The sequence below is a fragment of the Galleria mellonella genome, unplaced genomic scaffold (genome assembly GCF_026898425.1).
Source record: "Galleria mellonella isolate WM207_F2 unplaced genomic scaffold, CSIRO_AGI_GalMel_v1 utg797, whole genome shotgun sequence".
NCBI lineage: Eukaryota > Metazoa > Arthropoda > Insecta > Lepidoptera > Pyralidae > Galleria > Galleria mellonella.
In genome coordinates, this window is record NW_026442156.1 from 491,971 (window position 1) to 507,683 (window position 15,713).

The 15,713-nt window shown below is 29.1% G+C and overlaps 1 protein-coding gene across 1 annotated transcript in view; it reads left to right on the top strand.

Annotated features, from left to right (window-relative positions):
• Window positions 1-15,713, top strand: part of LOC113522927 (uncharacterized) — a gene marked incomplete at its 3' end in the record, with an annotated part of 49,608 nt that overhangs the window by 23,447 nt on the left and 10,448 nt on the right. The window contains exons 3-4 of the mRNA XM_031914028.2: window positions 6,598-6,719; window positions 11,458-11,487. Coding sequence (XP_031769888.2) covers window positions 6,598-6,719; window positions 11,458-11,487 — 152 coding nt within the window. The remainder of the gene's footprint in view (window positions 1-6,597; window positions 6,720-11,457; window positions 11,488-15,713) is intronic.

Genomic DNA, 15,713 nt, shown 5'->3' on the forward strand with positions numbered 1-15,713 from the left:
TGAATCACAAAAAGAGATAGTAGAATATAGACATTGTAGAGTAGTATTCGGATTAACGTCAAGTCCATTTCTATTTTCTGCAACCATTTCGCACCATTTAAACCAGATTACAAGTGAATTTCAAGAAACGACAGATATTTTAAAAAGATCATTTTATGTTGACAACTGCATCACAAGTTTAGATACATATGAGGAAACTAGTAAGTTCATAGTAGAGGCAAAAGAAGTTATGAGTCAAGCTAAGTTCGATTTGAGACAGTGGGTTACATCTATGGGAGTTAATGATACTGAAAAAGAAGTATTTTCTGTTTTAGGGCTCTTATGGGACACTAATACTGACGAACTTAGTTTAAATTTAGATAACTTACCTGCATATTCAGCTCTTGGAACAATATCTAAAAAAGATCTTATGTCAATTGTACAGAGAATATTTGATCCAGTGGGTATAACATGTCCAGCTACTCTTACCCCGCGGCTTATATTACAAGAAACATGGCGGCGTGGGATAACATGGGACGAACAATTGCCTAAAGATTTAGAGGTAGATTTTCGTAAATGGTACCAACACATAGATTGTTTAAGTGAGTGTAAGATTCCACGTAGACTTACAAATAACTTGTTAAATGAATGTACGTTAAGTTTGCATATGTTTTGTGATGCCAGTAAAGTTGCGTATGGCGCTTGTGTGTTATTGCGTTCAGAAAAAGAGGGCACTGTCAACGTCCAAATGCTGTCTGCAAAGGCTAGAGTAGCGCCACCTGGAAAGGCATCTATACCTAGACTTGAACTGATAGCGGCACTCGTAGGTTCTCGATTATTGGCAGAGGCTAGAAGAAGTTTAGATATAAATAAACTAGAAGAATTTTGTTGGACTGATTCTTGTGTAGCATTTTATTGGATCACTAAAAACTTACCTTGGAATGTTTATGTTTATAATAGAGTAAAAGAAATAAGAAATAATTCCAATCCATCTAATTGGCGTCACATTCCAGGCACGCTTAATTGGGCAGACATTGCTTCAAGAGGCTGCGGCGCTGATTAGATATATGTGGCTTTAGTCTTCTGTACTTGTCAATAATACAGAAGCCTGCAAAGAGTTAAGGAAGGCAGCGTATAATATTAATGTGTGCATAGAGAATAATGAATGGAATGGAATAGAAAAATTATGTTACTTCTCAAAATATACAAATTTAGTAAAAAATGGATGTTGAAAACGTAATATGTATTTTATTTATCTCGTCGTCCTTATAAATATATAATAGTTTAGCCGCATTTGCATCGCAGTTATCACAGTTTTCAACAGATGGTTTCATTTGTTTTTTTGTGGTATGTAGCCTTTACCTACACATATGTATAGGTAGAGGCGTTAAATTATACTAGTATTAGTAGAATTCTCTAAATAATGTTTTAGAAATACTATCGCTAGATTTCGAATACTGTATTATTTGAATTGTACAGTAATAAACATTTATATAATGTTTTAAAGAAAATACTATGAAAAGCTCTATCTTGCGATTGTTATAATAATAAAAAAAAAAGAATCTTTGCGTTGAACATCGAATATGGTACTTAGCGTATTACTTCGTGTCTTTTCCATTGATCATATATATCCATATATATTTAATATTATACAAATGATCAACCAGACGAGGCAAGTTGTACCCAAACAAGTAAGACTTGTTAAGGAGAGCAGTTACAAACTGTTGTTGGTGCATTAAATCTTCGCCTCTAGCGAGATTTAACAAGGTGCCACTTGCATTATCATTTGACTGCTGATCTTGAAATTGATTTGTAGGTAAGTTTTATTTTGTCTATATAAAGCCATAATCACCACTCTATAATTAAAGCGTTAAAGCCATATTTGTACTGCGGTAATTAATTATAGTTAATTATCGTAGAACTGGTAAGACTTTTACTAGAGAGTTCACGAGTATTCTCTGTTGTATGCCTAGATTATATAGATGGATAGATTTTTAATGAAATTACACATGTAACACAAAAAAAAAATGTTGCGTATTGTTTTGGTTTTAAAAAATGTGTCAAAATTTTGTCAGCCAAAGTGACGTTTAGCTTACTAAATTTTATTTTTGACTCTAGCTGCGAGTATATAATCTAAGATTGCATAGTTATCCAAACAAAACATTACTTAAGTGTTTCAGATTTTAAATGCCTTATTAAATACAAAATTTATATTTATAAGACAAAACTCCTCATTTTTAATTACCTCGTTGTTATATTTTATAGATTTATTTTGTATATTATAGTGAAGATAATAATAATATATACAGCTATGACAATTATGAAATGAATAATATATTAACAGGTAGCTCAGTATCGACCGTTGAACATGAATAGAGATGAAATAAGAAATTTAATGATGTAATTTGTACAATCTGCTGAAATAAATTGGCATCTATAAAAACCTCTACCTATTTTAGAATAACTTGGTAAATATAAATCGACTAATTTTCTATTGATATATTTATATGAATGTATTCTGAAAAATATATGTGTGCCTTTGCCAGGTGTGAACATAAAATGTTATTAATATTATAACACTAGAAAAGTGGAATGGAGTAAGTCATAATATTGTTAATAATATAATATAAAATATTAGTGCAATCTGGATTATTACACTAATGAAGAGGTATATTATAATATTGTACCGTTCATATTAAAATAAAATTTCAATAACATAAAACTTTCTGTAAGTGTATGTAGGTATTTATGTATATACAAGACATCATTTGTTACATTATATAGCGAGTACTTATTCTTGGCCAATTAGTATTTGTATACAATTAACAATATGTACCAACACTGTGTTAATATTTTTGTTTACATCTTTACATCAACGGTATTATTTTTTCTAGGTAAAATGTATCGGTACAGATCTTGTACAGATTTTATTGTTTGACTTGATAGGTTTTCATTATTAATAATGAATTCCAAAATTCACAAAATGCTAACGATTTTCAGTATTTACTAATTAATAACAATATTTCTTAACTAATGGAAATCTTATAAACATTTATTGGCTTTATCGTATTGTGGTATATTCCATAAATGATGTGTTCCTAGTGTTCTGGCTACATCTCGATGTTAGGGACTCGTGCGTGACCGAGTCAAAGATAGTGACTGGGTGCTCGCGGCTATTTTAGAAACACGGCGTTTTACGAGAGCCACGATTTGATGTAGGCTTTTTGTAATATTAACAAACAGAAAGCTATTCGCTGGACGAATGAACATACTTGAAAGCTCTTGAAAATGGGATTTTTAAAATCCATATTTATTAACATATAATTTCCGCCTAGCAACGGCCATGGTTAGATGTAACGCTATTTATTTCAATTTTTTTAATATATATACTAGCTGTTTGGTTTCAGGATCTTTTTATTCGTCCATATTGGAACGAATGTACTGAAATACTAATGTCTTTTAAAAGAGAGGTTTATTACTATAGCTACTAACTACTACTATCTTGATTATATAAATGTACAATATTGCACATAAAGTTTAAGACTTTATTTAAAATGGTATAACTTTATTTAAAATTTATTTTAAATCGTATTAATTTGCATAAAACAACGTATAGCATACATACAAAGTATCATGCAATAAAAACTGTAAAAAAACATTTAATTTGTATACATTGGCGTGTGTTCGTGCGCGGTTTTGACATACAACCTATAAGTTTTTTATGCAACTTCAAATGGCAAATAACTTGATGTTCTACCTAATGGATAGTGGTAATGGTCAACAGCATTATGGATATCACGGAATACACTGTAAAATTTATCTGGTACTGTTCATCTGTTACTATTTTTATATTTAAATGTATTTTTTTATAAGTTATTTATTTTGTATTCTAATCTATTATAGTATAATAGATTAGAATTAAGTCCTTTCAATTTTACTTCAATGTGTTCTTTGGATGATAGCAATAGATTAATAAGGCGTCTTTTATTAAATAGTGTTGGTCATATTATAAGATTAGTGATTAGCATTTCAATTTGTAATGGCGAATATTGGGTGGAAATTAATAATTTTTCTTGAAGTTAGTCCACAAAATATGGACTTTAATTATAACAAAATTAGTATGAAGCTAATACGGCTGTTAACTTTTTCATATCGATTATAGTTAAAAATTCATTTATTAAATTTAAAATTATATTATTGATATTCAAATATAAACATATCTGTGCATGTCAAACGATTACCTTTTGAAGTTTAAAAAGTTTTTGGGGACAATTCAATTATCAAAATAAAATTTAAAGCCTTAAATAAAATATGAAATCAACTAAATGCTGTTTATGCTTGTATAGTGAAAATACCTACCTTTATTTATGTGTGTACATGCAGTATTGTTCGTTTCATATAAGTATATGAAGTTATCTACTGTAAATATTTTATATGCCGTGGGTTGGTATGAATTGTTTTTATATTAAGCACGTGAACAAAATTGTACTTCTTGTTTTAGCTCTGTATAGTTTCAATAGATCATAGAAAAAAATTCAAAGAGTACTAGATAATACCTCTTCAATGGATAACATTGTTCATTTATGATAGAAGTGGATTCCACTCAAAATAAATTAAAATATATCTATTTAAGTCTACAGAGAAAATTTTAGGTGTGATTTTATATGGGATTTTTCTGCAGACATTACGTGAGTCACTGTTTAATAGATTAAATGGACTGCATTAATCCATGTAACAGCACGCGGCGTCGTACCGTAGAGTTTTATGAGCTCAATAAGTGGTTCAATTACTGGCATTGTCCTCACGACGCCTGTTACTGAATAACTGTCGTTGTTGCGTTGCCTGTGATTTTGGCGTTTACGGTTTTAATCTTGATAATTTAGTTTAAAACCTTTAATTTAAGTGAATTTATATCGCTATATAATTAAATTTTTAGCTGACTTCAAAAAAGAAGGAGCTTCTCAATTAGAGTATATATTTTTTTAGCTTTGTTAACTCTTAACTCTGTCATTTATAAACCCATTTGGAAAAATATTTATTTATCTGAAAGTATATATTTTTAGATTGGTTTTATAGAAATTTTATTAAAATCAGTTCAGTTTAGTTTCTAATTCCAAATAAATTATTTTGCCACTATTGAAGTCGGTGTTTTTTTTTATAGAACAAAGTCTTAAATTATGCTTTATTTTTTTCTGCTGCTTCTACTCATGTGCTACCTACATTATTTTTCGATCTCCTATTCTCTTTCTGAAGTTGGTTGGTAGAATTTACATTATTAAGAATAATTATTAATTACTAATTAAGAAGGATTAATTATAAGTAAGAACATATAATTTTTTCCTTTATGTTATTTGTTAGTATTTTTAATAAGAGAATAGAAATAATTCATAGTTTAAGTATTATATATTTATATATATATAATAGAAATGTAGTTTTTTAATTTATTATAACGAAGCATGTAAAATTCCACTGTAGATATATTTTTTTGGAGATCGATGTTACGCGTTATCAGTTACGCCAAGTCTGAACTGATTTTGATTCCACGTCCTTTATGAGGTATCTGGAGATACTATAAAAATTTAGGCCATTTAGATATTGCCACTTTATTTAAATCGTTCTACAATATGAACTTTAAACTTTATTATCGTGTATAATAGATTTTTTGTGTGTAGGTGGTAAGTACATAAACTTAAGTCTCCCTTTCACAACTTTGAGTGCAATAACGTAATGTTATAAGTGTATTGGCTTATAATTTAAAGTTAGGTAATGAAAACATGATTTAGGTACAATTAGATTACGTATGTAGAATAATATATTTTTTTTAAATAAACTTTTCGATTTTTATCAACTTTACTCTTACTGCATAATTAATTACATATACAAAAGTTTGCTAAATTATATATTGCATGCAGTACATACTTGCTTTTATAAGTATTTTAAAGTCATTATTATTATTTAGTTAACTGTATAAGAAACACTTCATAAAACAGTTACAAGATATTTTCTGACATAAAGACTTTCTGTAATAAATAGCTACTTCAATTGATGTAAAATTATTAAAAGACTAACACAGAAATAAATGAATAGAATTTGTTTTATCGATTGCAAAAAGAATTGTCAAAATCATTTTACAATAGTCGAAATTATCATAGAAAAATTGACACTGGCTTCAATCGTGATAAGGCCAATTGTTTTGATTTAAAACCTAAACTATTGAACCGAGTTGGAATTTTTATGAAACTATACTGAAAGTACGAGTACCTATATCTTTTCACATAAAGAATTTTCTAAATCGGTTTACAAATGGCGGAGTTATGAGGTAACAAACATAAAGAAAAAAAATATACAACCGAATTGATAATTTCCTCATTTTTTGAACTTGGGTAAAAAAAACCTGTTTTTAAAGTTGTTTCAACATCGGCTTCAAAGTTGAGAAATTCCTTTCGATTAAAAAAGAGGAATCAGAAAATTTTGTTATAGTTAATAAAGCCAATTTTTAAATACGTCATAGTCTATTGCTTAAAGTATTTTAAAATCATTATTGTTATCTATAAAAATAAATACTTTGCAAAAAAGCTTTTTGGGATTATAATTTATTGTTATCATTTTTGCCAACAGATGTAGCGACAAGTGCCGTGGGCGGAGCAGCGGTAGGGGTGCCACCATCCTGGGAGCCGTTTTACTGTGTTCTGCAGCAAGATCGGCGGACCCTTACCTCGTATACCAGCGAAGAACTCGCTGTAAGTAAATATAAAATAAAAAGTCTATTAGCTGGTAACTGTAAGTTTGTTGACGTGAATTAGTTAAAACACTCGTATAGTGTTAGTCTAACTGTGATAAAGTCCATCTGTGTATCAAATTTCATTAAAATTCGTCTAGTTGTTTAACACAGAATGTGGTCTTTTCCTGTGATTTGTATAGCATTATTAACTCGCATTTAAATATGTTTACAAGATTTTCATATATAAGAAGCAAGGACTAGCTGAATAGTCGGATCCTTACTTGGCCTGTACAATAGTTGGTTATTATTAGTCCAGAATAGCGAATATCATTGAAAAGGTACGGCCATAGGACTTATATATAATTTCTCTTAAAAACGTTTTTCTTTTACTTGTATTTATTTATTTATTTATTTAACACTTTATTGCACCAACATAACAGGATTTGTTAAAACAATTTTCAATACGTATAGTGTTACAAAAGGCGGTCTTATTTATCTCTTTTTGTAACTAAAATGGCGCGTTAAAAAAGATAGATTTGTAAAAAATAATATTTGTGACAGCATAGTCATTTGTATTTACTTATTCTTTTGTAACTAAAATCATATACTTTGTAAGAAGACCTATTGGCCATTCCTTATAATTTGATTTTATTATTGATTTCGATGTAAATAAAAGATTCGAAGAATAAAAGTATTTTTTAGATAAAAGTTAACATGGAATAAAATTTTAAATGAACATACCTAGAAAGTTTAATGAGGGAGGCTGCTACGTATTCTTCGATCATTAAGCCAAGCGTGTCAACTATTGCCAACAGTCCTCAATAGGTGGAGGCCTATGTTTAACAGCGGAAAGTTAGCGGCTGATATTATGATACCTAAAAATATATGTATGTAAATTGACTGCACTATACTGATTACAGGCAGTGTGCCAATTATTCATTTTGCAATATATATGAATGAACCGGGCTACTTAGTATTCGATCAGTTTTAGACATATCCGACTAGTATTGTATTACAATTTGATATCAGTAGAGCGTAACGTTTGACCAGTTTTTGTGTGTTGTGCCATAATAAAATTTACAAGTAATATATTTATTGATTTCAAATAGATACGAGCATGATACAATTTTTTAACACGAACAACAATATCAACATTTAATTTTGAAATACAGATTATCCGTATTGTCCTGACTATATCAATACAAACTCAAAACTACTAAGTTTAAAAAGCAAAAATTTGTACCGTAAACATCCGTTAAGAAAGGATTTTTGAAATTCAACTGAAACATGATACCACATATACAAAGCCGTGACGTTGTCCAGATGTTCTCATGTATCCTCATTCCTGAAGAGTAAGGTTTAGGTCATATCGTGAGTCAGGAATTGCACAAATGCCAGAAATAGTACAACTTTACATCCAATGCAGCTTTATGGTAGAAATAGATAAAACAGCGGTACTTATTCAAGCAAATCAAACAAAAATAAACTATAGTTTGAAGCACTCAGAAGTATATTTTCGTCACAAAAAATCATAAATTTTTAATAGAAATACCAGCATAAGTATTATGCATGAGTAATTATTCATTCGATTATAATAATTCTAAATGGTAGACTATATTTTAACAAATTACTAGTTACTTTTTTCGATGTGGGAATTACTTTGTGGTTCCGCTTTCTTGGTTACCAAATTAAGATCTTGGTTTGATGTCTTTGACGTAAAACTGCTTTAATTCACTATTATCTAGTGAGTCATTTCATTGATAGAATCGTACATTAGAATTCTTTAGTATTGTTGGATGAATTTCGATTTTCACCTAAAATCACGTTTCATCATGATAGTACATTATAAATACTATAATTCATAATTTGTAGTATTTGTTTAAGTTTGGAATTATTATATCCCCATATTTAGTGTTTAAAATGTTCCGGAATAATTTGTGCTTTTAATACATAACTTAGAATGAATTAATGTAGAGCAACCATATATTCTTAGGGTCGTAATATTATTTATATTTTTTATAGTAGATAATAAAGGTATATATGGGTATTTCAATCAATTTACAGGCGTAATATTTTTTTAATTATAATAATTTTTGTAATATTAGTTGCTTTTCTCACTATTAAAAAATAGAAAGTAAGCAATTGATGTTGATATGTGTAATCAAATAACAATCCTAACTACAAGACAATGACAGTGATGTTGAACATATAGAGTGAATACATGCGTTCGGGTTTCTTAACATTGCTTAGTAGTGTGGTTTGATTGACAATATTACCATTACAATAATTGTGGCCACATGAAATTTGATTAAGTTACGTTAGAGTACAGATCATCAGACAGACATCTATTATAAACTCGCAGTGCATATGTATTAGTGTAAAGTATCTAGAGAGTGCAGAATATGTACATATTTTTAAGGCTTAACTATGCAGCACGTTTATAAGACGAGTATTTATTAGTAAAAATTAGGACAGAATTCACATAAAAAATATTGTAGGTGTAGTGTAGTGAAATGATGTTGATAGTGTGTAATCAAAGAACAAAGCGCGCGGCGTGGGCGCATCGTTCCACTGCGGCGGCACTTAGTGTAAATCAAAAACAACTTCTTGAAGGGCTTTCTACCTCAGAAATGAAGACGAATGAACTTTAGTACGAGGGTTTAATTTGTTTATGACAGACATTTATTTGTGCTTTGAAGTGTGTCTGACATAGATTCTAATAGTTATTTATCTAATTAACATCGTTACAATACTAGTTTATGTTATTATAATATAGTATTTAACTGAATTATTTTTGTTTGGTGTAGTTTATTTTGTTTCAAGAAATAGTATTATCGTAGGTGTGGAAAAACTAGGTGGTATCAGTAACATAGCGTTTATCGTGCAGAGGTCATCAACTTTAGCTATATTTGCGTGGGTTGAAAAAAGTGTATTATTGATCAATCATATTACACCATAATCTTGTTAGTACTTATAGATAGTCTGATACTGTACAACGACTACGTTGTCGTTGAATGTATGTATGATGCCCTTGATAATTCTGATTTGGTAGGTACCTGTAATTTGACCCACATTATTACAAGGGTAAGAGTGATTGCATTATTTTCCATATAATTCACTTATAATAAAAATTATAATATGAAAACATTTCATCAGTCAGAAATAAAAGAGTAACAAACCCATCGCAGTGCACGATGCACTCATAAATTTAATGATAAATAAAGCGGAGGCAGTAAAAATGTACTGTACGTGTCGTTGTTATTCTTAGGCAGGATGTCTTCGAACAATAAGGACGGAAATGCGAATGGTTGCGTTCCGCTTCTCACGAAGATGAGCGACGTTTTTAGTACATCTCGGAATCACCTGATTGATTGCTTGATAATGTTTCATAACATGAGCACCGGTGTTGTACTTTCTGAAAATATATAAGTATTCGTATTTCGTAAATATTCCGGAAAATTAGCCTAGTAGCAGGCTATTTCTATTTATAAAAGGTCGTGAGTTTTAATCTAACTGACTGTAATTTGAATGTCAATTAAAATTTTTATGAACTCTCGCAGTGGAGAAATCGTTAACTAGTTAAATTAATCAGAGAGATGGCGATAGGTTTACAATCTTAAATGAAATTCGGTGAAATGTGGGCACGTTTATTACAATAGTAACAGACGACAAGTGCCTCTCACTATGTTATCGTGGATTATGGTTGTAATTGTCAAAATTATTGGTATATTTTAACGTAGCAATGCATCATAGATGTGATAATAATACGCAACTGATATTTGAGGTACTTAGTATTGTGTATACAAACACTCATTTTTCTACAAATTTAGAAATGAATACTATATTGATTGTCCGTTCTCGTTCTTAGTGGGATTATTGAACTATTGTGTAAATTCTGAGATTACGATTTTCCTTTCTATATAATTCTTATAGATCATGTGGACATATAGATTTTGAAATAGGAATAATCAAATAGGAACTGATTTTGAAAATTGTTAAGCTGATGTCTAAAGTATCACGAGATGCGGGTTTCGAGTGTAGTCGGTGAGGATTTATTAATCAAATTTATTACATTAATTTATCTATTTCACATTTCATAGTTACTATAAATATCTACCTAATTAGTTACAATTGATTCTAATTGAAAAAAAAAGCTTTGTAGGCGTGACCAATCATTAGAAAAAAAAAGAAACCTTGTTGGTTTAATGTTTTATTTTCAATCGACTTCAAAAAGAAGGAGATTTGCATTTCAGTTGTATTTTTTTAATGTTTGTTCTCATAACTCCGTCGGTTGTAAACAAAGTTGGGAAATTATCTTTTTATCTTACATATTTTTTTTTCCATACAATTTTTATTTAAATCGGTTCGTAATGTAGGTTTTAAATCAGAATAACTGGTTTTACTACAATTGAAGTTTTTTTTTGTGATACACAATCTTAATTATTAGCTTTAGATTACCTACAATTGTGAGCAAATTTTTTTATACATATGAATACTCGTACTTACTGAACTATTTTTATATTAAGTTATTTTACTACAAAATGATGATTATTATTTATTGAAAAATATGTACCTAATATTTTGGGTCCTCTTTACCCGAATTAATATGTAATTAAATAGTGAGTAGTAGTAAGTACATATGGCATAAATATATTATATTGATTTAAACAAAAACAAGTCAACATAGTACCACATAAGTAGTACCACAAAATCAACGTTATTAACACTAATTTATCTTTTTACACGCGACCGGACAGTCATTTCCTGGGTTCTATGTGGATCGAAAGGTAAGATACTCGTACTGTTGTAACTTGTCAATGTGTATGTCAGTTTTCCTGTGTGGTTTTATGTTATCTTGTTCACTTTCACCATTACTATAGTTGAAGTGTCTATGTACATTATGTTCATCTTATATTTTAATTATGTAACGTTTATGATATTTACATTTTCTAATTAATTCATTCATAAACCGTTAATTAATACATATTATAATTACTCGCCTGTTGTTTTTTTTTTTATATTTTTGTGTTAAATGTTTACATGTATATTTTCTGTTTTGTATTATTATATAAATGGCTTCCCTTTGCAAAAGAGCAAACGATTACTGTGCAATAAAATGAATATTATACTCATTTAAAAAGTATAGTTTATTATCATGTTGGTTAGGTAGCTCGACGTCTTATATACACAATTAACATTCATCATTCTTTATTGTGATGATTATTTTAATTTATTTAAAACTTCTTTTCTTTTTATATGTACCTTTGAAATAATTTATGCATGCCACAGTAACCAGTAATTAAATTAACACAATATATTTGTACCTCAGCTATTTGCATGGGATAAAAATTGTAATTGTAGTGGATGTCTTATTGATCGTTCATATAAATAAATGTGTCCGTTTATTGTAAATTAGCTTTTAGCCGCGAATTTGTAAGTGTGACCAGGATATGTTCATTGATCGGGATAAAAAAAATAGTATATCTCTTCCTCCATCCTATATAAAACATGTATACTAATTTTTACAATGATCGGTAAAGCCATTAAGGTGCTAAGAGGTAACAAACAAACAAATTCTCGACAACAAAACTTTGACATTTATAATGTTAGTAAGTATGTAGGTAGATGTATAAAACAAAGTTGAAGTATACAAAGGGTAATGTATGCCATTATTTTAGATTTTAATGCCTTTATTTTGAAATATTGCAGAGTAAAATAATAAAGTTGGAAACCTACAATGTTTCAGACTATCACGACATTACCGTATTATATGTTATAAAAATAATAATATAATTGTGCTTTATCTTATTTCATTCAACCCTTTTATTTAGGTTATCTGTTCTATAAAAGGTGTTACAATTGCTACTATTAAACAGTTAATCTTACAACTGTTTCGAAAAGCAAAAGTCACTCGGCATGAGAACTGAGCCTTTGACCTTTTGAACATACTAAGAAGTTTAATCTGAAATAGTTTATCGTAATTGGTATCGACCGTCTTAAATCTATTTGGTAATAAAGTTTATTATAACGTTGACTTAATCTTACTGATATTATAAAATTTGGTATAGATTATATCTTGACTTAACACATAGGAGGATACTTTACGTACTGATTCAAAGCCGCGGGATATAGCTAGTAGTCAATACATTTAAACTTTATTCATAATTATAATAGTGATGCAAACATTTCGTTATATTTTCTACAATGTAGTCATTACTCGTATAAATTCCTCTAACAAATCCCGTGTCACGATGTTCGTTCACGTTGATTTCCGAAACGGCTCAATCAATTCTAATAAAATTTTGTGAATTTTGTTTTTACTCAGACAAAAAAGTTGGGTGGCAAATAAGCAAAATATGCCAGGTCATATAGTCCTATTACGATATATATATTATATCTAGTAAATTATAATAATATATAAATATTAGTACATTGTATGTATTGCAGAGCCTATTCTCAACCTTAAACATTAATATAAAATTGAATTGATACCATTTGATGCAATACCTAAAGGCAAGATATTTATGTAGATTTACTCTGTTACTATTAATGGTATTTGAGTTTGACCTAATGGATTTTCTTAATAATCTACTTCGTTTAAAGGCTTCACAGGGAATATAGATCTAAATTTATAAATTACTACACCGAGTCAAATTAATATAATGCTTTACAGTTCTTGGAAATAGACTAGTATGGTTTAAATTATATTTATAATAAGAATCCATTGGATGATGTCATCATGTAAGAGATCATCTGCGTATGCGCGTCGAACCATTACAATGGGCGAACAATCTCACCAAACAATATATTTATGATGACAACATCAGAAAATTTATTTGGTCAATTCCGGAAAAAATACATGTCAACATGTTTACACTGACCTACTGAATTTATATCAAGTATAAAAAACGTATTAAAAATTTTAGTAAATCTATGTTTATCGGGATTATGGACTTATACTTTTACAGATATACTCGTAGAAAATAAGATCCTGTTGTGGATTTTTTACGATTTATCCTTTTTTTTATACAACTTAGAATGGCAAACAAGCTGATGGCCCACCTGATGGAAAGTGGTAACCATCGTCTATAGACATGAGCAGTACTATGGACATAATAGAGTATACTGTTTCGCCCGTGATACCTCCCATGCGTTGCCATTCCTGAGGACTCAGGTGTTATTCCTCAATTTGGCGACGTGTTGATATTGAACGATGGTAGAAAAGAGAGAAATATATAAAACTGATAGATTCTAAATTTCAAAATAATCATGTAAGGTAAAAATAATGTCAACCATATACAAAGACACTTTCATATTTACTTAGTTGCAAGTGTAGATACATAACATAGATAGTCTTTTGTACTTCTTGTTTTTCTATTTATCCACCTAATAGGTTCCAGTCCGATTATTAATAATAAGAAGACATTATGTATATAGTAACATTCGCGGTTATCATACGGGCCCCCTTTTAAAATTTCAGTGTGATAGATAGGTTAGGTGTTTTATAAAACGGTTTATAAGAAGTTTTTTTATACACATACGAAATATTGTTATTTAAGTAAATAAGTGTATGTAGTATAAATATTCTTAAAAGGTAATAACCGAAATGAAAATAATAAGTCTATAATAATTAGGTGAATAATAGTGAACCTTATTTAATAATTCATCTGGTATATTTGTAGTAATTATATGACCTTGTTTTGTCGATACAATTGTTTCAGTAATAACCTAGTTTCCATTAAAATGAGTACCTACTGCAGTCAAAACACTGCAATAAATATTTATGATTATATTATTTAGAATTGGTCACGATATTTTAAGACATACGTAGACTGAAATCGAACATTCCTTGGCAGAGTAATTTTATTTATTCGTTTATTGAACTTCAATACACTTAGATAGTGTAAATGGTGGGCTTAAAACCATACGGTGTTCTTTACCAATGAACCGAAAATAGGAATAAAAGAAAATATAAATAACGATTCAATTAAAAGAATTTTGAGAAATTAAATTAAAGAAGAAATTTGAGGTATCTACATTATATAAACATATATGTATATCTATACAATACATTTTGTTATTGTTTGCACACGTCTTTTAAGGGAAATCATGATTAGATATGTTCAAGATATCAACATCTATATATTTTCTTGTTTATTGTCTTATTTACATGTGAGCTTTACTTTTTGTTTTACAATATAATAACACTTATTTGAAAGGATAGTTACAGTATTTCGTGATCTTTCTCATTTAAACATCGAATTTTCATTTCATTTAGAATAATATGTATTATGATATTTTTAAGTTGCCTAGGTACATCTTTTTTTAATTGCTTAAAAAACAGCGTGTAGATACACTTCACATACTATATAGAAATGCTATCCATCTGTATCTTTGTCATAGGAATATCTTAGTTTACGAATATATCGACCCTCTGTTTGTTTAAAGTGTATAGTCAGTTCGTTACAAAAGAACAAAATTTAGTTGAATTGTGAACTTAACTAGTCAGCAGCAACAATGTCGAGTCCTCCATGCAGTATCGAGTATCAACCTCTTTTCATTTAAAATGTATTAACTATTCTACAGTTTCTGTACTTAAATACCTAGTTTTATTACTTATACATTAATATACTAATTGTATAGTTTAAATTTTAAGACACTCTATTGGGTTTGGGAAATGCATCGGCTGAAATGTTGAAGTTATTTAAAAGTAATTGATTCTCATGAATGCTTTTTTTTTTTAAGGGAATTAAGGGACCTTTTAAATAATAAATATGAAAGTGAGTTTGTTTGTGACCTCTTCGCACCTTAACAGTTTGACCAATTATTATAACATTTGTATTTGAATGTACATACACATTGTTTTTAGAATGAAGAAGAACATGGTCTACTTTTCATCTCGAGTCAAATATTGTATCTCGGTGAAATGGACGAAACAGTGGGTAAAAACTAGTACTCTTGTAAATAAAATTAAGCTTCCATTTAATCTCGCATCTTGAATATTCAAAGCGTT